Source organism: Sparus aurata, chromosome 17 (genome assembly GCF_900880675.1).
Source record: "Sparus aurata chromosome 17, fSpaAur1.1, whole genome shotgun sequence".
NCBI classification, from domain to species: Eukaryota; Metazoa; Chordata; class Actinopteri; order Spariformes; family Sparidae; genus Sparus; species Sparus aurata.
Window position 1 is genome coordinate 33,116,191 of NC_044203.1, and position 23,949 is coordinate 33,140,139.

At 42.5% G+C, this 23,949-nt stretch overlaps 1 protein-coding gene across 1 annotated transcript in view; it reads right to left on the minus strand.

Moving 5' to 3' along the window:
* The window catches only part of dgkb (diacylglycerol kinase, beta), an 85,188-nt gene that overhangs the window by 49,180 nt on the left and 12,059 nt on the right, over nucleotides 1–23,949 (minus strand). The window contains exons 4-16 of the mRNA XM_030393201.1: nucleotides 22,807–22,827; nucleotides 22,067–22,214; nucleotides 18,659–18,796; nucleotides 13,906–13,955; nucleotides 11,437–11,511; nucleotides 11,189–11,308; nucleotides 9,454–9,571; nucleotides 7,967–8,055; nucleotides 7,514–7,630; nucleotides 7,125–7,223; nucleotides 5,948–6,049; nucleotides 1,989–2,062; nucleotides 442–516 (exon numbers count right to left, since the gene is read on the minus strand). Coding sequence (XP_030249061.1) covers nucleotides 442–516; nucleotides 1,989–2,062; nucleotides 5,948–6,049; nucleotides 7,125–7,223; nucleotides 7,514–7,630; nucleotides 7,967–8,055; nucleotides 9,454–9,571; nucleotides 11,189–11,308; nucleotides 11,437–11,511; nucleotides 13,906–13,955; nucleotides 18,659–18,796; nucleotides 22,067–22,214; nucleotides 22,807–22,827 — 1,226 coding nt within the window. The remainder of the gene's footprint in view (nucleotides 1–441; nucleotides 517–1,988; nucleotides 2,063–5,947; nucleotides 6,050–7,124; nucleotides 7,224–7,513; nucleotides 7,631–7,966; nucleotides 8,056–9,453; nucleotides 9,572–11,188; nucleotides 11,309–11,436; nucleotides 11,512–13,905; nucleotides 13,956–18,658; nucleotides 18,797–22,066; nucleotides 22,215–22,806; nucleotides 22,828–23,949) is intronic.

Sequence of the window (23,949 nt, forward strand, 5' to 3'; positions counted from 1 at the left end):
TTTTATAATAATAATATCTATCTAAGTATTTATAACTGTCAACAACTTCCTACTGAGCTTATAAATATCTCATAATCTAACAATAAAGTGTTTAGTGTGCTGTTATAATGATTTATATAGTCGTATTTATATAAATAAACATCCTTTAAGGACTTTCTACAGGCTCATATTTTAACTAAGGCTTATCTTAAGGACCTTAATGTGAAGAGTTAACATTCATTTGACATTACATATCTGCTGTGTTGCTGTAAATTTGGAAGACACTCACTTCATCTGTCTCTTTCAGACTGCTGAAGCCGGCGTATATCACCTTTACCAAAACTTTAAAATGTGTTTCACGCAGACTGACAGTCTTGTAAGTTTCAAGTTTTGTAGTTTAAATGTCAATCTGGGCTCCCGACTATTGTTTTATGACAGCGGTGAACACGATGACCAACTCACCCCGGCATGGGTCCGTTCTTGGCCAGGTTGTAAACTTGTCTCGGGTTCAGGAGATACTGGAACTTTCTGTAAATCCTATAGGCGTGAATCCAAAGAGAGGAAACATCAGAAACAACCAGACAACAAACAGAACGTTTGATTAAAGTATCACAGATCAACGGTGACGAATTAAAGGAGCAACGAACTTTATTGTTGTTCATAAGTAGATGTGTCTGTTATCTGTACTCGTTTACGTTGTCAGAGGGATAGAGACTCATTCCTCTGACAACATTTGACATCTTAACACAAATATCTGAACTTCCTCTTGCAAAAAAGCTTGTTACTTTAGCTTGAATGAATTTAAGGGGAATTATGGATTACTTTTAAAACTTTGTCACTGCATGCCGTCTTCCCAGCATCACCGGCATCGGCGCACATCACACACGGCAGACGCAGCGAGATGAAGCAACGTAAAAAGACGCAACAAGACGGGTTTCAGGCTCGGGTCAGCTGTCCTCCAGAGGGACACTTTCCACTCCTGTACTTTTGAGTACATTTCAAAGCCTGTACTTTCTTGCTTATACCTGACTTAAGAAGTTCAATCAGTATATCTACTTTTACCAGAGCATTATTTTACACAAGTATCTGAACTTCTGCTTGAGTAAAAGAATGTGTCCTTTGTGTCCTCTGCTGTCAAACCAGAGACGACTGTCACATCCTCACAAATGTTGAAGTGCGGTGTCAAGATTTCAACACTTGTGAGGACGTAACCACTAAATATATTCAAAATGAGATTTCTGCACAATTTCAATTTTTGTATCTGTGTCTAAATGATCTTTTTCTGACCCTAACCGACTGTTTTTTGTGTCTACACCCACCCAGAGCCCGAGCACAGCTTTGTTAGCACATAAAATTCAAACTTGAAAATATAGCAAATAGAAACGTAAAGAAAATGTAAAGTTTAAACCGGTGTCCGTAGTTTGCATAAACACTTCTGAGGCCTTAAAAAAGGTGAACCGAGCGTTGACGTCCAATCAGAGCGTGGCGAGGCAGCGGACTGGGCAAAGCGGGGTGGGACATACCCAAAGTCCCCTTGAGGAGAAAACCATTAGAAAGACTAATTCATTTTAATTCCAATTTCATTATATCAACTGGCTGAAGTCATATTTTGATCTCATAATTTAAACAAATGAGGGGCCGGCGTAATAAGGAGTGAATGAATATGTTTCAGTAATAACCCAATTAGCCCTGGGTTAGAAAGAAAGGGGGACCAGCCAGGGACGTGACAGCCGCGGGGAGGGGGGAGGGAGGAGGGTGTCGGTGTGTGCGAGCAGGCGGGGTGGCGGCGGTGTGATGTGACGGGCGAAGGTGGCGGCGGCAGCAGCGGCGGCGGCCGGAGTTTTAAGGTGAACGTTCCCGTGTTTTTATCCCACTAAGTAAGCCCAGAGCTCTCGGGCAGCCAGAGGCCACGCCGCACGCCGCACGCCCCCGCCTTCCCCCCTCTGCGGCTGGAGGAGCGGCGGCTTCAGAGGCCTCTTGTAGCACGTTGAGACAGATTGTGTACTTACCTCTCTCCCTGCTTCCCCCCGCTCTTCGGATTGACAAACACTAGCAGAGGATGAGTGCCCTCTATTGTTGTGATCTGAATGGGAGATGTCAAAACAAACCGTCGGTGTTTGGAGACCGCAGGATGCTTCACAGGAATTCACTTTCAAGCCCGTATCCCTCAGACACTTTCTGGACTGGATGTACAGCAACTTCCAAGTCGTGCCCGTCATCACCTGGTTCGTTTTTTTTATAGTTTTCGCTGCAGAGGTGCACAAGTGGCGCAAGCTTCCCCCCGCGGAGAAGTGTGGAGCGCTCGCCAGCGATTTACCTGAGTCCAAATCTAATCTTGTGTTAATTATAATATCTAATTATAAAGGAGAGCAGTGATGAAGTCACAAAAAAAAATCTTCTTTTAAGGCAAAATAAATCACGTAAATGTTCCCTTTAAGTTCATTTTTTTTGGGGCCAGATGATGTACTGTGGTGAGTTCACCGGGCGAGGCTGTTAGATTTGAAACAAATCTCACCAAACGACCAGAACCAGAACCGTGTTCGTCACCTGATTACATAAAAGTACCGAAGTCAGAAACATGTAATCTAATCTGAATACTTTTAAGATCACACTGCGGCACCTTTGACTGAAAAAAACGCGACTCTAAACACATTCATCAGTTGGTGAAATCATTTTTCTCCTACAAAAACGCTAATGGCACAAATATGTGTGTTTAACAACACGTTGGATTTGTTCCTTCTGTGTGTGTCTTCAGATTTCAACTCGTTTGTGACGTGTACTTTTTTTTCTCGCTTGCACAAATTGCATGTAACCTTCTTGTTTTTTCAGTGTCGTCTGGAGTAAAAAGCTGTTTTTGTCTCTCCTAACTCGGGATTTCTTTTCCTCCTGCCTCCCTGACACTCCCCGACTTCGGAGATTTCCTTGAGTCATCTTAAATTTGAATGTTTTCATGAAATATGTTGGCAAAAAACCTAAAAATATAGGATGTATCACGCTATCGTTCAGTGTAAGTCATTGCACATTTGCTCTGATATTAAGGCTTTTCTGTGTTCTGGTGCAGGCCCGGTTCCAAACAGCCGTGAACGTACAGCACAGCACAGTCAGACAAACCATCTATCTCTTCGCCGATCAATACCCTCAACCTGATAACTCACGACTCACAACTCAGTCGTAACAGTTATTTGTCACCACTTCCTAATTGGCAGTTTGTCTCGTGTGGGACGTGGGAGAGGATTTTTTTTCCTCCGAGCGGCGGTGAAAGTGTGGACAGAGCGACAGAACCTGCGGTGCCGGAGGCCGAAACGCGCCGCACAAACAAGCTCTGATCCGGGTTGGGCCTCGGCTTGAGTCGCCCCGTGCTCTCCCTGACACAGATGAAGCGCTTAACTCCCCCTGTCTGCTAACCCAGCAGGCCGAGGGTGAATTAATGAGCTCCCTGTCCAGTCCGGAGTGATCCATTACTTCCTGTAATTATAAATAATAATCTTGATTATTATGCTGGCGAGAGGCAGAGATGGATGTGCCTGGGATATGATTCATCATATTTCTCTCCCAGCCCTCGCACAGACGAGCAGTCGCCACAGACAGCGGCAGGTTTCCATCGCCGGCGTGCTGGCTGACAGATATTAGAGAGGAGCGGGCTCTGCTGTATGATACTGATTACCAGCAGGGCCCGAGGAGCCCGGTCATACGTCCCGAGACCGACTGCAGAGGCTCATTTACAAACAATGTGAACGGGGCTGATGCGTGGATATTCTCCTGAGATGACTGCCGCGGCTGCTGGTTTACAGACGCAGCGACAGGCCTCCAACAGACTCGACATGCGGAGGACGGATCCTCTGGGCGGAATACATCAGCGACGTTTCTGCCGTTAATCACTTTCAACGTGATCTGTTTTCTGTTTCAGATCATTTAACACGTCACCGCCTCGGATCTGACAGGCAGACCAAGTATTTTGGTCCAAGCATGAAGCAAAAATCTGATCCTAGTTTCACTGTTTTTTTAAAAACAACGCTGTAAAACAAACTCCCGCTCAGTTCCAGGTCCTCTGTGTGAGTCTGTGCATCATTTAAAGGTGCATTATGTAGTTTTTAGTGAAGACGTTTTAATCAAAAGCAAATGATCTTCATTCATCTTCCTATATCTAAACAAACTAAATACACAAACTCTCTTTGTCTCCATGACTGAATAAACAAACTGACCTCATACTGTTTGACTGTGTTTACATGTGGCGGACCCTGCCACCTTTCTATCTTCAAACAGTGTTCTGAGAACCGTATTTTCCTCTAAGAGCAGCTTCTTTATTCAGTTATGGAAAAGATAAACATTACTGAGTTTGAATTATTACCTCATTAATAGTGTAAATATTCAAATGCTGAGTTTGAATTTCTTCTCCAAAACAACAAAGTGCCTTTTTAAAAAAAGATTTTGAAACCCCGCCTGTAAACAATAAACTGTCATTGTTATACTCTCTTTATATCTTCCGTTATTCAAAATGATTTTATGCACTGATGAGAGAAATAATCAGAACTTTTACAAAATATACATAAAGTGCCAAAAGAACTTGCTGCAGAATCGTCCATTTCAGAATATTATCACATTACTGGATTATAAACATGATTATTAGCCTGGCTGATAATCAGGGTCCATATGCATCACGTTTCCATTTCTCGATATTTGTGTTTTTTGTCTCTGATTCCCAATAAAATAAATTGGTTTGAAAACATCAAACTTGTCTCTGATGCAGCTTCCTCTCTCTGTTTGTCTGTCCCGCCCACAACACCGTCTGATTGGTTACACGGCACAAGTATTAGCCTATCAACTGTGAATAATATGAATCTGCACAGTAAGCAGCAACTAAAGTTATCAAATGAATGTGTTAAGTAAGAAAAAGTACCTCAAAAATGTTTTTAATTGTTCTGAATTTTGGCATTAAGATTTTTATTTCTTACAACGAATGTAAATCAGTTCCAAATCTCTGTCGTCGGTCGCCTCCATCAACAACAACAATCATCATCAGACACATCAGTCGACCTCTAATTAAAAATATTGATGCCTTAATGTGTTAATCACTTAATTACTGCTGGTGGCTTCTGAATTTCCCCTGAGATCAATAAAGTCCCAACCTGTAATAATACATCATTAATTTTTTTTTTTGGTTTTAAATGATATTTTCCATCCTCAGTTCAAATCTGCAAAGTGCCTCGTTATCAAAGTTGTTATGTAAATGAAGTGGAGGAAAAGTTTAAATATTTGCTTCTAAATAGTAAAACTACCTCACTTTCCACCGCTGGTTGTGTTTTGTCGGTTCTGTACCAAAAGATGCTAAAAGGATTTGGAACTGTTGGAAGTAAATCATCAAGCAAGTTTTAATTGGCCGCATCGTAATCATGAAGGACAAACACGCCTGTCAAAGAACACCGAGTGTCTAAACTTACGACGTAAAGATCCCGACAGAGTCAGACCTTTTTGTTAAATAGTTGAAATCCTTCTTGTTTTACCAGATAAAGCTGTTTTCTCACTTTGCTAAAAGCCTTTGTCACTTTCACCTCCCTGTTACCTCGCTGCTCTGCGGCTCGCTCGATTGGTTGCGTTTGCTTGTTTCAGCGTGTTAGCTGTCAATCCCAACACGTTTAAACACCAAAGTCACACAACAACACAACTTACACTCGAGGATCACGTTGCAGCCATCGCAGGCCGATTACAAAACTGTTTGCACCTTGCCGCCGCTTAAAACACAAAATATATTAAAAAAAGGAGCCTTTAATCACTTTAGCTTTGGATTTCGGAACATGAGTGTATTTAATTAAGAGCTGAGAGATTTTATCTGATGACGATCTGGTGATATATCTCCATGTTTTCTATTGATTTGTAATAATCTACACTGAATCACAGTCTGAGATCTGTGTGCAAAAACAATCACGAATTGACGGTGAGATGAAATGTGATCGACCTGTATTCGACTCACCTGCAGTCCTTGGCCGTCCACCGTGACCGAGTTGGCTCTCTGCATCTTCCCTCGGCCCGACTGGCTCGACCGGGAGTCTTTCCTCAGCGTCGACTGCCTTTCCTGGGGTCAAAGGTCAAAGATTGTGAGAGGGTCCAAAAAAAACGAGGTATCAGACCCCCGACAAGGTGATAACGACTTCAGCTCTCTCACAAAATTATTCATGAGACAAATTTGAATAAAAGTCAACATACTACCACACATTCGCCAGTTTTACTTTGTTTTTTGAAAACACACAAACCTGTGTTTAAGTCTAATCTTTATATAATTCATGCTTTTTTGTAGAGTTTCTCTTTGTCTTGGCTTTTTTTTTCTGCTGTTTGTATTTTATTTAAAATCGTTGTCAGGGCGGTGGCAAATGTTGAGAGCACTGAGGTCTTCACTTTGGCGTTTTCAACAAAAAGGACCTTTAAAATCAACAAAAACGAACAAATAAATACATTATTCAGTGTCTTTCCAACCACATGAATGATTTAAAATAAATCACTTCTGCTTTATTGTGCCGTAATTCCCTCAATCAATCCAGAAAGTTACCTGGAAATTATTATTTCATCTGGTGGTGATTATTGACACATTGCTTTTAATCAATTTACTTCAAATAATTGTTTTTCTATGACTAGATGACAATTTTCAGAGGAATTTACCTGCTTCGCTTGAATAAAAAATGAATATAACTGACCCGCTATAACCCAATAAATCTGAAGAAGACTGGCGAGAGCAGTGCCTCGAAACGTGGCGAGTGAATGTGCCAAAAAAAAATGGCATCTAATGGAGAAAACAGAGTGAAAAAACTGGCCGCGACAGAGGTTTTCATGCTGCCTTTTTGTCCGACAGAATTAATCTTTACGATGCCAGACAACCTTTATTACAGAAGTCGAGATGGGAGTCAACAAGAGAGCGGGTAATCTATGTTTTTGAGATACTTAATGAGCAATTTTTAGGTGCAGTCTTTTCCCCCCCCCCCCCACCTGAAATTGACTTTTTCCCATTCTGGAAATAATTTGCCACAGAAAAAAACAAAGATTTGCCATTTCAGAGCTCGCTGGGAGAACACAGGCTGATGATTACATCCTCTGATAACGCCGCGTCGACCTCGCTCAGCCACCGGGACCGGGCTGACCCGGAGGGGGAGTCTTACCAGGATGATGGGGCAGATTGAGTTGGGCGGCAGGATGTGATCCTTCAGGGGTCCGCAGTCACACTCGGGTTTCACATGGGAGGCGCACTTGTTATGGAGCTGGAGGAGGAGGAGGAGGAGGAGGAGGAGGAGGTGGCGGTCGTTATCAACAGCTACATTTGTGCATCGCAAACAGTTGCATGTTGCAGGCGAGCATTTTATTTGCATCACATGTGTCGTTGGTTTTACTCTCTATTAACTCGCAACCACAAACAAAGTGTTTCCTGGGTGTAAATTGGTGGAATGACTTGCGAGGTATCAGAGGTGCTAGAACGAAAAAAACCCTAAAATACAAAAAGCAGTGGGAATATAATGAGGAGGTGGCTGCCTCTCCTCGGGTGGCGGCTTACCGTGATTTGACACCACACACAGTGGAGCCCAGTCAGGCCCTGGTAACACTTAACGGTTTTGTGACACTTGTCACACTTGGTGGGGCAGTTCCCTTCCACCCAGAAATGATGCATTACCTGCGGAGAGACGGAGTGGCGGCGTACAGGGGGGGGAAAAAAGAAGTGATGAAAGAAAAAACGTGGCGCAGAAAAAACAAGATGTATACAAAGGAACGAGTGACGCGACAATTAAAGAAAGGGGAAAAAAACAAGAGGAGGAAAAGAAACACAGACAGGAGGAAAACAAATGATGCCGTCTGTGTCTTTAAACCACCTCATTCTGGTAATTAGCAATGCTTAGTGGCAGATTGAGTTGTTTTAATTCCATTAGAAGAAGAGAAGCCCTCATCCTAAGCTCCGCGGAGCGTCGCTGATCCAAGCGTGCCGCCTGGTAAACACTCCAATTGGACGCACCTCTGTGTTTTTCTTGGACTTGACATAGGTTTTGATGCACGACGGCGGAGCGCGGGCCACGCAGCGCTCGTGGACGGTGTACTTGCAGACTGGGGAGAGAGAGAAAAACACAATTTAGGACTTTCAGCGAGGAAAAGATTGAACACAGGGGGGGAAGGAAAAAACAAGACTTTCACGCCGTTATGAGTGAGACACACGAGGGTTCGAGTTACGCGTCTGCGAACGCTGTATGGAAGGTGTCTGGTGCCAATACGAGGGTGAGAGTCTGGTGCAAAACATCCATCAGGGAGAAACACAAGCTATTTTTATAGAAAAAACATAAAATATAGTTTCTTTTTAGCCTGCTGTGGAGCCACTTGGTTCCCTTCTTTCTCATTATTTTTCCGTTTTCAGCATCAGAGATCAGATGTGCTGACAGTTTCCTTGATGTCGGGGAGGGAGAGTGAAAAACAATGAGCTATTTCTGGAGTATTGATTGTGCAAAATCAATTAGAATTGAAACCATTTCCAATATTCAGTATTGATATGTACTTAAACATAACCGCTGTTGTAAGAAGTATCCAAAATTCTTACTTTCACTTTAGTAAAGGGGAAAGTCACGCATACGAACAGTACTTTAAGTCTCGAAATATCGTGTATTTAATATACTTAAGTAAGTTAAAGTAAATAATAAATATAACTACATGTGTGTATATATACTGTATACTATGGGTCAACTGATTATGGCCTGCTTACAGGATCCAACATTCATTTAAGTATTTTTCTTTAAAAAAAATCTGATTGCTGATCAAATAAATTAATTTAAAAATGCAGTTTTTTGGCTCTGATGCAGCAAATTACAAGTTACTGAAATTATCCACAGTAAAAGTATAAATGAGCTCAATATGGGAGCAAAGTACAGCTACCATCAGCGCTGTACTTCTACTGTACTTGTGTAAATGTACTAATATATGCTCATGCCTCCTTATTGTAATGAGCCACTGACAGATGAAGCTTCACAATGTTCAGCCTCACTGGGAAAAAATAAAAAATAAAAAATATGGTTATATTGGAAGATGTCCATTTAAAGTGGATGCTTCTATCTCACTTTGTTAAACTGATATTATCCTGCCTCCCTTCTCACGACACACTGTTCTGTTCTGTACTGTTAATTTGATCCTGTGCTGCCACAAATATCCATAAACTTGATTCTGAATATTTGAAATGATTTCAACACTCATTGTTCGCGGTATCGATCCACAGGAAACCTGCTGCGCTCCGTCCTCTCCTGATCGAAATCAGTATTGTATTAAATGTACAGATTCTAATACTGTGACAACACTAATTTCAACAGAGATATTACAGATTACAGATTACAGATTAGGCCCATAACATGCAGCACTGAAGCGCGTGGACACGCAGCGCTGGCCTCTCCGGTGCGTCGTCTCGTATCCGTCTGCACGGATCGACGCACGTGTCGAAGCCTTAATGGCGAGTGAGTTACTCACATGAGCAGCAGAGTCCCTGCTTCCCCAGTCCGATCAGCATGTTGAGACACAGGTTGCAGTAGGCCGGCTTGTTGAAGTGCTTCAGCCTCCACACGTGCTGCCCGTCATCTTTCACATTCTGCAGTGAGAGGAACAAACAGACCGAACGATCAACTTATCTGATATTCTGATCACCAGCTGGTCATTTCTCTGGTTTCTTTGTCGCTTCGTTTAATTGGTTCGCATTTCAACAAAAGTGTTTTCATTTTTTTGTTCGTATGTAACTTCAGAATTTTAATATTCATTCATAAAAAAAAATGACACTCGGTGGAGAGCGCTGCTGAAGTCGGTCAAACAGTTCCATCTAGTGGAGGAACGAGGAACTGGCGGCGCTCTCATGGGTTCACGCAGCAGATGCAGGCGTACGCGTGTGTGAGGAAGCACTCAGGAAACCACCGCAGAGTGTGTGAGCTGCTAAAGGATCGATTATGAATCACAGAAAAGGGGTTCAATAATGATGAGGAGAGCATTCTCCTCCCTAACATGTGTTTTACCTGCGTCTAGTCTACAGTTTACCTACAGCAGCACATCTCCGAGTCGTCTCAGCGTCTACATTTGAATATTTTGATTTTTTGGCACTAATTTGCAGGTAAAATATTTAACAAAAGATGTAAAAGAACTCCTGTGAGGTTGGCATAAATCATCAGATCAGGTAATAATGTCTGAGGAGAGGCTGATAAAGTTAATTCACACTTTGATTCGGGGTGTGAGAGAAGACTTTTATTATCTTATTGGAGCTGTTTGGACTAATGAACCAGAAACACTGTCGGATCATGTTAGAAATATCAGTTCTGGGATAATGACATGTGGCACGTTTAAAGGTATTAAAAGCTGTCTTATTAAAGTGAAGATCAAACATTTAACTATGTCTTTCCTAAAGGAAGATCAGCGAGCAAGAGACGAGAGTAATTCATCCTCTCTACCTTCTGACATTAGTCCAGATGTTTCAGGGAATCCAAATCTTTAATGCGATGTTGAGACATCTCTGGTCGTGTTTGTGACGACCAGAACAGGTACTTTTAAGCCAAAACATGATCTTTTCTGAACCCTAACCAAGAAGTTTTTGTGACTTAATCTAACCAGATCATAAGCAAAGAGCTGTCACAACATAAACAAGAGAAAAGAACCTAAACAAATGTTGCAGCACAAGGAAATGTTGGGTTTTAACAAAGCCGTGGTTCGCAGAAAAATGCACATTGCCAACATTTATTCTCACAATCAGGCAGTCCAAGAAGAATATTCTTTAAAAGAACAACTGTTTTATGAGTTTTGACACTACCTGGCAATATGTTAGAGAAAACCTGGAGGCTTTCGTTATCTTTTATCTTGTGGGAACACTCTTTGTTCAGAGGACCGTTATTCAGACAACAAAAGCTCACTGCTCAGAAGGTGTGTTACTCCAAGAATACACACTCGCTGTGAGGTTTGTTGGCTCGTAATTGTGAGTGTGAAGTTCATCAGATGACCTTCAGCCTCATGGTATCGATAATGAACATGTAGTAAAAGGTGGGAAAAGTCCAGGTTTGGTTAAGTTACATCAGTGAAGTGCATTTTGGGTCTTTTTTTGCATTTTGAGAACTGTGTTTTTTTTGTTTTTGGAATAATCAGCTTCCAATACAATGGGACATTTTTTCTCGGAGCGTTAGCGAGCGACAAGCATCACTGGCAAACACAAGCGACGTCCGTGTGGACTCACCGTCTCCAGGCCCAGCAGGACCAGCAGCGGGATGGTGGTCATGCCTCCTTGGATCCACTCCTCCAGCGAAACCGTGCCGTCGTGATCGTAGTCGATCTCCCGCATCATATCCTGGAGGATCTACAGCGCAGAGGAGAGAGGTCAATCAGGTGTCTAACGAAGGCTAACGAATCAGGGTCATCAGTTCACAAGCCACAGGTGTTTTTTTTTCATTCATTCTGTTTTATGTTATATCGTCTTTTCCTCACTGGTTTCAGCTCGGTCACGTCCCACTCCAGGTACTCGGCTACGTGCATCATCTGGGAGATAATGTGCTCCAGCTCCTGCGGTGAGAGCGCAGACAGTCATTACAGGCACGGAAACACTGTATTTACCTTTTCTGCACACTGCAGCCTCACAAGTGGATGTCACTAAGCGTCTGTGGTGTGAATAGACTGATAAACAGCGTCTAATAGCAGGGTTGGGAATGTCACTCTCCCGCACAGAAGAGTTTGCAGAGAGGGAAAACAAAAGGCAGCGTGGGAAGAGCTGCGAGGGCTGATGCTTTAATTACAGTGGTTGTTTTTTTTTTTTTTTTTTTTTTTTTGGGGAGGCATTATTATCCGCTGCGACACAGAATCACTACGATGCACTCTGGACTTCTTTTAATATGTTGCGTATCAGTGAGAGCGGGACTCGGGAGTTACGAGCTGATGTTTCATTCTCTATAAATTCTGCGGAACAATGTGGGTCGGACTAAATTAACATCTCTTTTCTCTCCTCTGCTCTCCGTCCTCTCTTCACTCGCTCTCTCCCGCTCCATAATGGGATACTAATAATGGGATACGTTACAACAAAAAAAAAGCCCCTCCGCCCACCCCACCCGCGCCCTCTTAACCCTCTAATTCCACCCGCCGACTCCCTCCTACGCACTTTCTATACATACACACATAAAGACCGGCTCTCTTTCATTCATAAATAAACACACACAGCTCTCTCTCGTCTGTTTAATTCTCATTTTATGTCACCCGTCCATTTAAATACTTGACCCGAGGATTGGAAAAAGACAGACCCATATTTCACCTGTGATCTTAAAAGTAACTAGTAACCGCAGCTGTAAATAAATGTAGTGGAGTAAGTGATGTCTGATCGTGAAGGTTTTATTATCTTTTATTATCAGTTTCATTCTGTCAGGATCAAATAAATACAATATGCTGAATGTGAGTACACAGACACAGATAGGAGCTGGAATGTGCAGTTTGTTAATCATTCAGTCGATCTGCAGAAAAATAATCTGCTACTTTGGTGACCGATCAATAATTTTAAAGGGCGACTCCGCCAACAGGTCTCAGGATGAACACGGGGGAGTACGTTTGAAAAATAAAAAATAAAATGTTCCTTATTTGGTTACAAGCTGATGCATATGCGAGTGAAGTATCATCAAGCTTTCTGTGGCTCCGGACGAAGCTGCATGAAATCTGATCATCTCCATGTGATGTCACTCAGTGGCTAAACTGCATTGTGGGTAATGTAGGAGCGAGGTTTTGAAAAGGAAGCAGAATGTGCGGGAAAAAGAGGCGATATCTCTCGTTACGCTGTATCGATTTGTTTTTAAACTGCATCATGAGTCCAACAGTGTTACAGGACTGCAAAAACACCTGGTGCCTACATTACCCACAATGCAACTGAGCGATAACGCTGCAGGTCATTTATCAGATTCAATGCAGCTTCCTCTGGAGCCACAAAAGGCTTCATACTACCTTTTTGTTACCCTTAAGTAAATCATTAATTATAATTATTACCTCAACCGAGGAGGATGTTTTCTGTGTCTATTTGTTTGTGTGTTTGTCAGCAGGATTACACACACTTACTTTAACATTACAATACAGGAAATGTTTCAACATTTTTGGAATTCTATACAGATCTTGATGAAAAATAACTGCGGTACTACTAGTATCTTTCAGCGATGTGTCATTATCATGCAGGTTTGTTTGTTTTTATATACGTTTTTTAATCAGTTGCAAGTACACAAATATAGTCTACGGTCAACTAGTCGACCGAGTCTTGATGACCAATCTGTTTCTATTTAAATAATATCTATATGTTACTGATAGATGTGATAATGAGCTGAATATCTGTGAGTTTTCAGAAACAAGCAGTCTGATGACATCACTTTGGGTGCTAGGAAACGGTCACATTCATTTTTCAAAAGGATGAACTGATTTGCCAAGAATATAATCCTCAAATTGACCGATAACGAGTATGATTGTTAGTAGCCACACATCAGACTGCCTCCTCTAAGAACTGCAGTTTGTGTCTCTCGGTCTCGGTGCTGATACAAATTATGGACATGATTTCTGGAACCTGTTCTGTCTTTTTAAAGTTTCTGCACCTTCATCTTGGAGTGGAAGATATCAGAAATAGGGCTGATAGAATGATGAAATGTGTTGCTTGTTTCCTTCTATGTGAAAATGTATGTTGCTTGTTTCCTTCTATGTGAAAATGTATGTTGTTTGTTTCAAGTTTGTTATTTGTTCCTTGTCCCTACGTTTTTATGTCTCTAGTAAAAAAAATATGCTGAATCTCTATGGTACTATTCCTGTTAAAAATTACAAATAAACAAATACAAATAAACAGTTAAACACCAACGTGTTAGGAGACGTCATCGGTTTTAATTTGTCACTTTTGCAGGATGGACGTGAGGTGAAAGTTGATCTTTCGGGTGGGGAGATATTTACCGAGCTGTCCAAAGACCCGTTTCCATCCGTGTCATAGAGGCGAAACATAACTGTGGAGACAAAAAACAAAATGTCAAGCCTCGGCATTAACGCCCTGCGCTCTGCAGCCTTTAATCCAACCTTTGAAGTGAACATTAAAAGCCGTTATTGGCAGCAGCAGCAGCGGCGGCCGCGTCACTGTGCAGCAGATCTTCCCCTCCGAGTCGGTGTCACTGCACGCGGATACAAAGCAAAACCCTGAATCCCAGCAGTTGTAAACATCTGAATGCAGCAACTTTAAGTGTCCCCCAATTACCACTCAAGATTGTCGCCATGGAAACAAACGGCTCCCACATCCCGGCTGTGATTGGCTCTCCCCGTTGCATCGCGTTGATGCGTAAACACCCCCGAGTCTGAGCGTAACAGAATCGTGACATCAACAACAACAACAACAACAACACAACACGACACGACCTGGCTGCAGATCATTTCCATATTAATGGCTGTACTCAGAGGCGCTCCGAGCCGCCGCTGCACCCACTCCGCCTCCGCCTGAGCGTGGTCGAGGTGCAGGAGGAGGGTGGGGTGCTGACATCATGAGGACTTGACGTCAGACGGCGGTCCGTCAGGCCACTAACGAGGAGCTAATTGCCCGTTTCCTGAGGGGGTGTGACCTTTTGGAGGGCAGAGGGAGGGGGAGGTGACGCTGGAGTCTGGTGCTGGGTGTTGGGTGGAGGTTGATGGTGTTACAAGGAGGCGATTGTGGTCACCGAGAGAGGCCTCGAAAGGGTAATAAAGTGCAAAAGATGATGAGAAGCGTTGTTAAATTCTGTCTGCAGCACAAATGTGCTGGACGGAGGAAAGTCTCCGTGACTGGAGGGAAAATAACCTTCCAGAAATGTTTCTGTGACGAAGAGATTTACAGTTTCCATCACAACAAAGATGCAAACAGGAGAAACACAATAATAATAAGTTATACTGAATGAAACTGAAATGGTTCAATAAGCCAAAATTGGCTTCTATGAAAACAAGTCATTTCTTTTAGTTATTTCACACTTTTAAAATGTGAAAATTAGTCACTCTGATTCTGCTAAATTAGTCCAATGTTGGAGTTTTAGGAAGAAAGATCTAATATAATAATAATAATTATAATAATAATATAAGTGAGCAGTACTATCTGAACAGAAGTAGTTTTTAGGACGAGATATTCTGTTTTAGAGTTAATTTTCAGCCAGTTGCCCAAAATAAAACGTTGGCATTTTACGTTTCTGATGCGTTAAATCTGTATGTTTTCTATGTATCATCATACTAGATTAAATGTGTATGTGCTGACTTTCTCATCAACAGGTGGAGGTGGTGGTGAAGGACCATGAAGGATCACGTTCACAGCTGGAAGCCACCGAGCAGCTCCACTGGAGAGGCTTGCCTTGCTCAAAGGTAGGTCAGTGGTGGTAACGAAGGATGAGGGAGGGGAAAGTGCTGCCTTTCACTTTCCCCTCCCAGATTTATCCTCTAGTCCAGGTTTTTGATTAATTTATGTAATAGTTGCCTTTTTTTTTTTTTTTTTTTAAACACACTGTATTTTAATATAATCTCACATCCTCTAATTTTTCAGGCTTATTCAGAACAAATTTATAAATGTAATCAAACTGTGACTCCTTAACACTGACACATCTCTGTCTTCAGTTACTTCAATTTATCTTCAATCATATCTTAACGTCATTTTAAAATGAGTAATCATATTTCATGGCTGAATAGTTTTGTATTTCTATTCCATTTTTCTTTTTTACCTACAACAGGGATATTTTAAAAGTGCTTAGTCATGCTGTTGTCTGTATGATTATATATTTAAAACCTCTCTTATTTCATTATCATAGTTCTGTATCACTAACAGTACGTGATCATATTCTGTGTGATTAATTTAGTTTTATTTTATTTCATTCTGTACTCAGGTCTCACTTGTAAATGAAATCTTGGTTTCAATGTGACTTCCTGATTAAATAAAGTGAGAGTTAGCATTCAAAAAACATCTGACAATTTAGTGGGAATTCAACCTCACTGTGGTGTTTTAAGATGCTGACACTCATTAAAACAGAATCATCTGAAACAAGAGAAACTTCAGTATTCAAGTCGTGACTTGCTGTTTTGTCTCTTTGCTGGATTGCCAGAATTTGTTTGTTTCAGACGATCCTGATGAAATCAAAAAAAGTCAGCCTGGACAGGAAGCTGCACTGAAGGCTGAGCAGTTCTTAGCCGAACCAGCAGAGGGAGCCATCCGACCCTGAAACAACAGCGGTCAGGCTCACGGCACCGGAGCCAGATCGTTCAGTAAAGCATCATCCACAGTTAAATCGCTGATGTGCCCACACACAGGCAGCATCAGTTGAATTATTTAGTCATCCCTGTGCTTAATGAGCGCTTCTCTGCTCAATAATTCAGCAGATGGATGAGAATTACAGCAACACAGAAAAAAAAAATAAAAAATCTAATGTCCAATTAAGCGACGCAGCCCCGTGAATAAATGATGCGATAAATGCTGTTCGGGGACGCCGGGAAGACGTGTCAATAAACCTGCGATCGCGAGGCATCAAACGTCCCGTTTGGAGGAGCTTTACGGGAGCAGCGCCGATCATTTCCAAACAAAGACGCGGAGACCGAATCTCGCTTGATAGTCAGTCAAATCTATAAACTCCATTATTATCACCGGGGGGGGGGGGAGAACAACACAACAACAGGGACACGGTTTGATTGAACGGGCTTATTAACTGTCGAACGCACCAGAAAAAAACCTTCAAACTGTCTTGTTTTTAAAAAAGTTAAATTTTGAGGGGGAAAAAAAAAGACACAAAAAGACAGAAAGAAGAAAATAGAGAGCAGAACCAGAGATCCACTTCACCGTCTTTGGTGTCGCCGTATAGAAGACTCAACATCTGGGCCATAAATACTCGGTTCTGTGCTTCAGGCTGATGTCACGTCGGCCTCACAGCCAGGACTTTTATGTGGATGATCATTTCTCGCAGCCTGAAGAGACGCGGACTGAAATAATCTCTCCGGTCGAGATGAACCTCGGCGGATGGATCACAAATAGAGAACAAATAGACGATAAAATGAATAAACAGCGACTCATTGATTTTTCGTTCAGTCATTGTCCGTTTTATTCAGTCGGCTTTTCAAATGGTTCCTCTACGTCGGGAGATATAACTCAGATTTATTGAACTTCTACAAAAGGTGCTGATAAACCTGGCGGCTTCATTGTTCTGTCTTTTCTTCTCGGGGTGGATCTCGGGGATAACGATCGGGGAAAGATTTGGATTGGACTCAAACGTAGACATCCCCTCGCAATCGTTTCTTTTCACTCGTGTGGACTCGGCTAAGCAGCTCTAAGTTTCTTTTATTGCCGGACTGAATGTCAGTGATTTGCACAGTAAACATTACAGAAGGTGACCACATATCTGCCTGCTTTGTTAGTGAATTTAGTACTTTCAATTCACCGTTTCTTCCCTGAATAAGACCGACTGTGTTCACGTAAAGAGGCAACAACTCCTCATACGTGACTTGTCAGATCAGTCAGCAGCCTTAACCCTCACACTAAAGCCTCATTTATCCTCCGATTACGTACGAAACTACATACGTCTATTTCAAACAATATCACCCACATGCTTTCGTGGCGCATCCTTCACGTCGGCATGGATTTTAAGCAAAACAACCACTAGATTGCGCCACTAAGGGTTAAATCACTTCCGCAGCGACCTCCACTTTGAACTCTCATTCAATTTCCCGTCCAATCTCCTCCCAGCTGTTCTGCAGTAGGTTGGCTGTAGGTTCTGCCATTTTTAAACCTTCCTCCTCTTCCTCTCCACTGCCGCACTGCCCTCTAGGAGTCGGAGGTACTGCTCCCTCCGACTGTGTCCGTAAGCTTTCAGAAGATATTCAGGAAGACGGATAAAATGAGCAGAAGGCTCCGTCCACATCAGTATGCATCTCTGACACTGAGCATGAATGAGCTTCAAGACGCTCCACCAACCCCTCCGGCATCAGCTCTGAACGGCTCCACGGTCAAGTTAGACTTTCAAAATAAAGCTTGCAGACAAACAATAACCATACGTGACATTTTGTTGCTTTTGAGCTGTCATAAACATCGTCAAATTATGTTGACATGGAAGAAGTTTGCCTTGGTTGAGATCCGCCGTCCTAAATAACCCTAAATGTTTCTCTCCATTCACTTAGTAAAGCCATTTTCCACATCCAAGTCAAATGAGCCCTTTAAGCAGAAAGAAAAGCAACTTGTTGTAAAACACAACCCTCCCTCAGAGGAATAAATCCGGTCAGAACGCAGCTCCAGTCTGCATATTTGACTTTTTTCCTAAAACAGGGAGAGTCCAGGAGGCAGCTCTTAGATCACATCAGATTCGATTACCTCGACAGCTGAAGGCTACAGTTGTTATTTAAAGCCTCAGAGATCGGGCTACTTACTGTGGCATGACGTCGCATTTTTTCCACAAAGCGGCAGAGCAAAGATCTGTGGCATTAGCTTTGTCCTCTCTCACTCTTTAACTTTCTCCCCGGGCTTCAGTCTGACGTGACTCCCACCCACCGAGGTTAAACTCAGGCGATGACATTAAATCTGCCTCCCAGTTTTCCTTTTTATCCTTTTATTTGTGTATTCTTGTATCCGGACTTCATCCACTCTCTACGCACCGACCCCTCAGATGCTTGTCGTGCTGCATCTCAACAGAGGAAACCGTAAAGTCGTGTGATTCGGAGCGACACTCACACTCGAGCTTGTCCTCGGGACGGCCGCCCTCCAGCAGCGACAGGTAACACACGATGTCCTTCAGCTGCACCGCGTCCAGAGGCCGGGGCAGCGCGGGCGTCTTCAGAGGGGTGGAGTTGCCTTTGATCAGCTTCAGCCCTGTGGGGAGACGGAGAAGGAAAGGTCAAAACATCCTCCACAGTGCCTCTAATGTTAGCCACACGGCCGGCCGGGCTGGGAGGCCTGACATTAGTCATACAGTCGTATCGATCAGTGGTGGGTGGCGTGCACTTCACCACGAGGCAAACAAACAGTTTAAGCCTTATCAAACACTTTGTTTTCAGAGGCTATGTTCTTGCTCCGGGTGTGAATATATCTTGACTCTTGGATTCATCACGGTGTGGACGTGGAGTGACAAGAGCATAATTGGGAGCTGGCAGCCTCCGCAGAATTTGTATCCTACTTGGTGGATTGTTGATCGTTATGTTGCGGCGAGTCGTGGGCGAACACTGGGCTCACGTTACTTTTATTTGTCAGGGGACGTGGCGGAGATCAACAGCGAGGGATATAAAAATACGAACCCAATATTTTGAGATATTTTGGATTTCATGAAGTTATTGGCAAGCGAGAGCTGGACAGGACACACGCTGCGTGTGAAATCTGCCACACAACAAAGAAACGCTTTGGTATTACGAGAAGTTGGAGGAACAACATTAGCTTAGTTTTCACCCTGGATTACACTTCATTTACAGGTCCACAAATCTCACGTTAAGTAATTGGTAATTACCAGCTAATGATTCCAAAACAGGTTTTTAGGTTTGTGATTTTGCCGGCACAGGAGCCTCCTGCTGATTTACAGATTTACGGTTGAACTCATTCACTTTTTACTGTAAATGTACTTCATTACTGCTCAATCCTCAAGTGGACTCTTTCAATTTCCAGCTTCTGAACGCTGCCTCGAACTGGGAAACATTTTGTTTTACCTGATGATAAATCTTTTGATTCGGCTGTTTAGTGACAGGACAATCTCTGCTGAATCCTCTAGTGAACACAGGCACAAAAAAAAAGATTTAATTCCGTTATTTCAACCGAACCAACTCTGGTTTTCTGGAAATTAACATCTTTCATGTTTACATGCTACGTGCTCAGCTGTAGCTCATTAAGCCTGCAGCACTTATCAACATAATGAGCAAAACTACACATCATTCTTGTGTTGGCAAGAAAACCCATTCCTTAAGATGTGTTGGAAGTATTGATAAAAGGCCCTACAGTCACTGTTCGATGACACGGATGACATTGCCATTCAACTGAGCGTTAAAAACCCCCTCTACACATGTAATAACACACATATAAAGATTCTTATAGTTTATATGAACATGCTCATTTTTTTATTTCACAAATTCAACTACTGGATCCGAGATGTCTCCTACCTCACTGTAAACCACTCGACCAGGATTGGCTTCCGAATTATTTGTGATGTAGCAAATCATGATAATGAAGATATGATAATCTTGTGTTCAGGCCTCGCTAATGTCCTCATTTTCCAAAGCATCTGCCCTCCATGTTGAGACACGAGCACTGATTATTAAAGGCTGCCAGTCAGATCGGAGTCTTCGACACTCACGTGAGAGACGGGTGAGTTTGCTCAGATAGCTTCTACGTTTGTTTCTCCATTTGAGTTTTTCTTACCAGAAACTTTCAACTCAGCAGACGTCTCCCTCCAGCCGGCGGGCGCCTTATTTAGTAATGTAGTCATTTCTTTTACTCCAGTTAAAGGAGGCGATATTGATTACCTCACTTAAAACTTCATGAATCCACTATTCCTTGTCTTGTCTCACGTTAAATGTGAGCGACGGAAATGAAAATAGAGACACCGGCTTTAAACAGCACATTGTGTGATGCTGCACCTTTCAGACACTTTAATAGGAAACAGTGAAATCGAGCTAATTGTCTTACTGATGCTCACGTCCCATGCAGTTAGGACATGGTGTCAGACATCTGATGGGTCACTGTCAGAGTGTCAAAGTGGATAAAGACACAAAACACTAAATTACAGGTTGGATACCTGTGTTAAATTACATGGATATAAAGCCTTAAAGGGATATTCCGGTGTAAATCTAATCCATGGTCTATCACACCGTGAAACTGTGTTAGACTCCCTCTCGAGAGATCAAGTTAGCAGACCGCTAATTTACGGAGTTTTATCAACCTCAGAAACGACCGCACTACAACAATACACTGCAGTAAATGGATCCAAATATAAACCGCCACCAAAAAGCCACAAATAATGCTCAGAACAGCACCAAACTTCAGCAACAGTACAAATAGGGTCTCAGCACATAGTCCGGGGCATCTAACCTCCGCTAGCTTAGCTGGATTTCTACTGAAAAGCTGACTAAATTTACCTCTCTTCTGCAGCAGCTTCCTGTTGACGGGAAGTCCCGACGAGTTAATTACCGAGTGCAGTCGAGTTCCGCGGCTCATGGATGAAAATGTATGATTATGACTCCATGGAAAAGCAATCAAAGTTCATATGTGTCTTACCTGCCAGTTTATAACAGTTATTATCGAGAGCGGACAGGGAAAAGAACGGAATTGAGCATTTCTAACCGCACTCGGTAATCTTCGCGTCGGGACTTCCCTGACCTGGAACCTGGAATCTGTTTTTAGCTTCACAATAGAAATCCAGCTAAGCTAGCGGAGGTTAGATGCCCCGGACTATGTGCTGAGACCCTATTTGTACTGTTGCTGAAGTTTGGTGCTGTTCTGAGCATTATTTGTGGCTTTTTGGTGGCGGTTTATATTTGGATCCATTTACTGCAGTGTATTGTTGTCGTGCGGTCGTTTCTGAGGTTGATAAAACTCCGTAAATTAGCGGTCTGCTAACTTGATTTCTCGAGAGGGAGTCTAACACAGTTTCACGGTGATTTAAACCATGGATTAAACTTACACCGGAATATCCCTTTAACAATTCACCTGACACATCGGGCAGTCCAGGGAGTTGGCTGGACTAAAAGCGATCTGACGTGTTCTGTGAGCCATTTTTACATCAGTAACTCATTACTGCACTAGAATGAGATATTAGTATGAAAGCTGTAAACAAACAAAAGCTTTGCCAAGACAATTGGCAGCCTCGACACTACAATTTACATTGTGGGCCACCGGGCTGGACTTGGCAGGGAATCTGTTACCATCTGAAGGCACCGAACAGAAAAAGAAACGGCTCTGCTTTTACACGAGAAAGGAAAGTAAAGCTGTGAAACTTTCAGGATGCTGCAGACAGAGTAAAGTCACCGCAGAGATTCATGCAAGTAACACGAGACGAATTAGCTGCAACAAAATCTGAAGCGGTTTCTAAATATCAGCAACGCCAACTGTTTATATCTCGAGGGGGTTTTGTTGAGGTTAAGATTTCCTTCCTACACTCACCAGAGACTCTGGGCTTGTCAGAAGATGAGGGACTGGGTTTGGGTCCCTTGTTGCTAAACGACATGAAGAGGTGTTGACAGAACTCCTCGGGGAGTTCGCTCTCCAGGAACGTCTGCATGAAAACCTTGAAGCCCTCAAAGTCGATCTCCTAAAAACCAGGACAGAAAAAAAAAGGGTTTGTCAGAGCGAGCGGCAACCTTAAAGCCTTCAAGGAAACACAGATGAGTTTCAATCTGAAGAGAGGATGTCGGGGTGTTTCACATTTGTCCGCGATCGCTTGCAGTATTCATGTTACAGATTTCTGCACTCAGGAAGACGCCTGAAGTTGTTGTGCAGGCGAGGTCGGTGAGAGTCTTTTATAGAGCAGCGTTAATGCAGTATTCAGTGTTTGTGCTTTGGTCTCGTCTGCTTTTACCTTTCAAACATTCAGGCTCACAGCTTCATCCATTTTTTCATTAAGCGTTTGTTTGTGTGTCAACCGAGTGATATAAATGATCTCGTACATTTTGCTCATTAACTCGGTTGTTACCAGTTCAAGGAAAAAGACATTTTAGGGTGAGTAATATTTCCCTGGAAATGGTTTGCATGATGCCCTCTAGAAAGCACCTTTAATTTCCTTTTCTTTTATTGCTCCGCTGCTGCTGCTAGAGAGAGTTGAGTCATTTAGCGAGAAATCGTGTGAGCGCTCGGCAAAACACACAAACAATAAATACGAGAGAGGGGAGAGAGGACGAGATTACCTGGGTGAGGATCTCCTGCTTCTGAAGCCGCCGCAGCAATGAAGGAAGAAGGAAAGAAAGCAACATGATTAAGGATGTATCGTGAAGTTATTACATTAAGAAACCTGCTTAATTTCAGTTTAACACGGGCATTATCACAAAGTCTTCCAGAGTGTCTAGCTCTGTTCATTAAAGGGACAGTTCCCCTCAAAATATATGCCAAGAAGATATAAAATGTCTCTTCCCATGAATCAGAAATCGTGACGTGGTTACTGAAGATCATCCACAGAACTTGTTGTGAGCAGTGTCACGTAGGAACCATTTTTCTTCCCATGTCACTGTGCAGAAGGAAGCGTGCATCTACTCATGTAGGAGAAGCTAGCTAACTATTACTCCTTTCACACTCCCACATATCTACGTATTGTGGATGTTGTCACTGTGGTTTGTGATCTCCTGCTTTCTACTTTCCTGTGACGAGAAAAACAAATAGTAGGCAAACTTGCTTCCTGCCAATGTGAAGAGCTAACCGCTTTTTTTAGGCGTTTTAAGAAAAAAAACTGTACACACACTTAAATTTGGTCTAAAAGTGTTAAACGCTAACTAAAGTGGCTAACTAAGATGGCTAAAGTTGCAGCTAACGTTATTCGGTGGGCGTAGCTCGTTAAAAAGAAAGAAAATAGTCCCTTCGTGAAACTGCTCACAACAAGGGTGGTGAAATAATCTTGAGTAAGCGGGTCATGATTTCTAGAAAGAGACAAGTATTTTGAATAAAAGCAAAATGCCATCGAGTTCAGTTAAATTCAAGAAAAGGCGGCAATTCTACAGCTGATATCTCAAAAACACTGCAACTCAAACAAAATCAATCTAGTCGAGCAGGTAAGAGGAGAAAAATCCCCGTATCTGCTGCAACATTCAGCATTTCAACTCGTGCAAAATAGATAAAAAAACATATTGAATACTGGTAATTAAGACTGACTTATTTATTGGAAACTCTCGTCAAAATGTACTCCCCTTACTTTTACCTCACCCAGTTTTTTTTTATCATGTGTGTTTGTGTGTCTTTGTGCACCTGTGAGTTAGTGTGGCGAAGACTATTGTAAGTAGTGAAACAAGTAATTACTCTCCAGACCCCATTAACTCTCCCACGCAGCTGTCAAAGCTAAA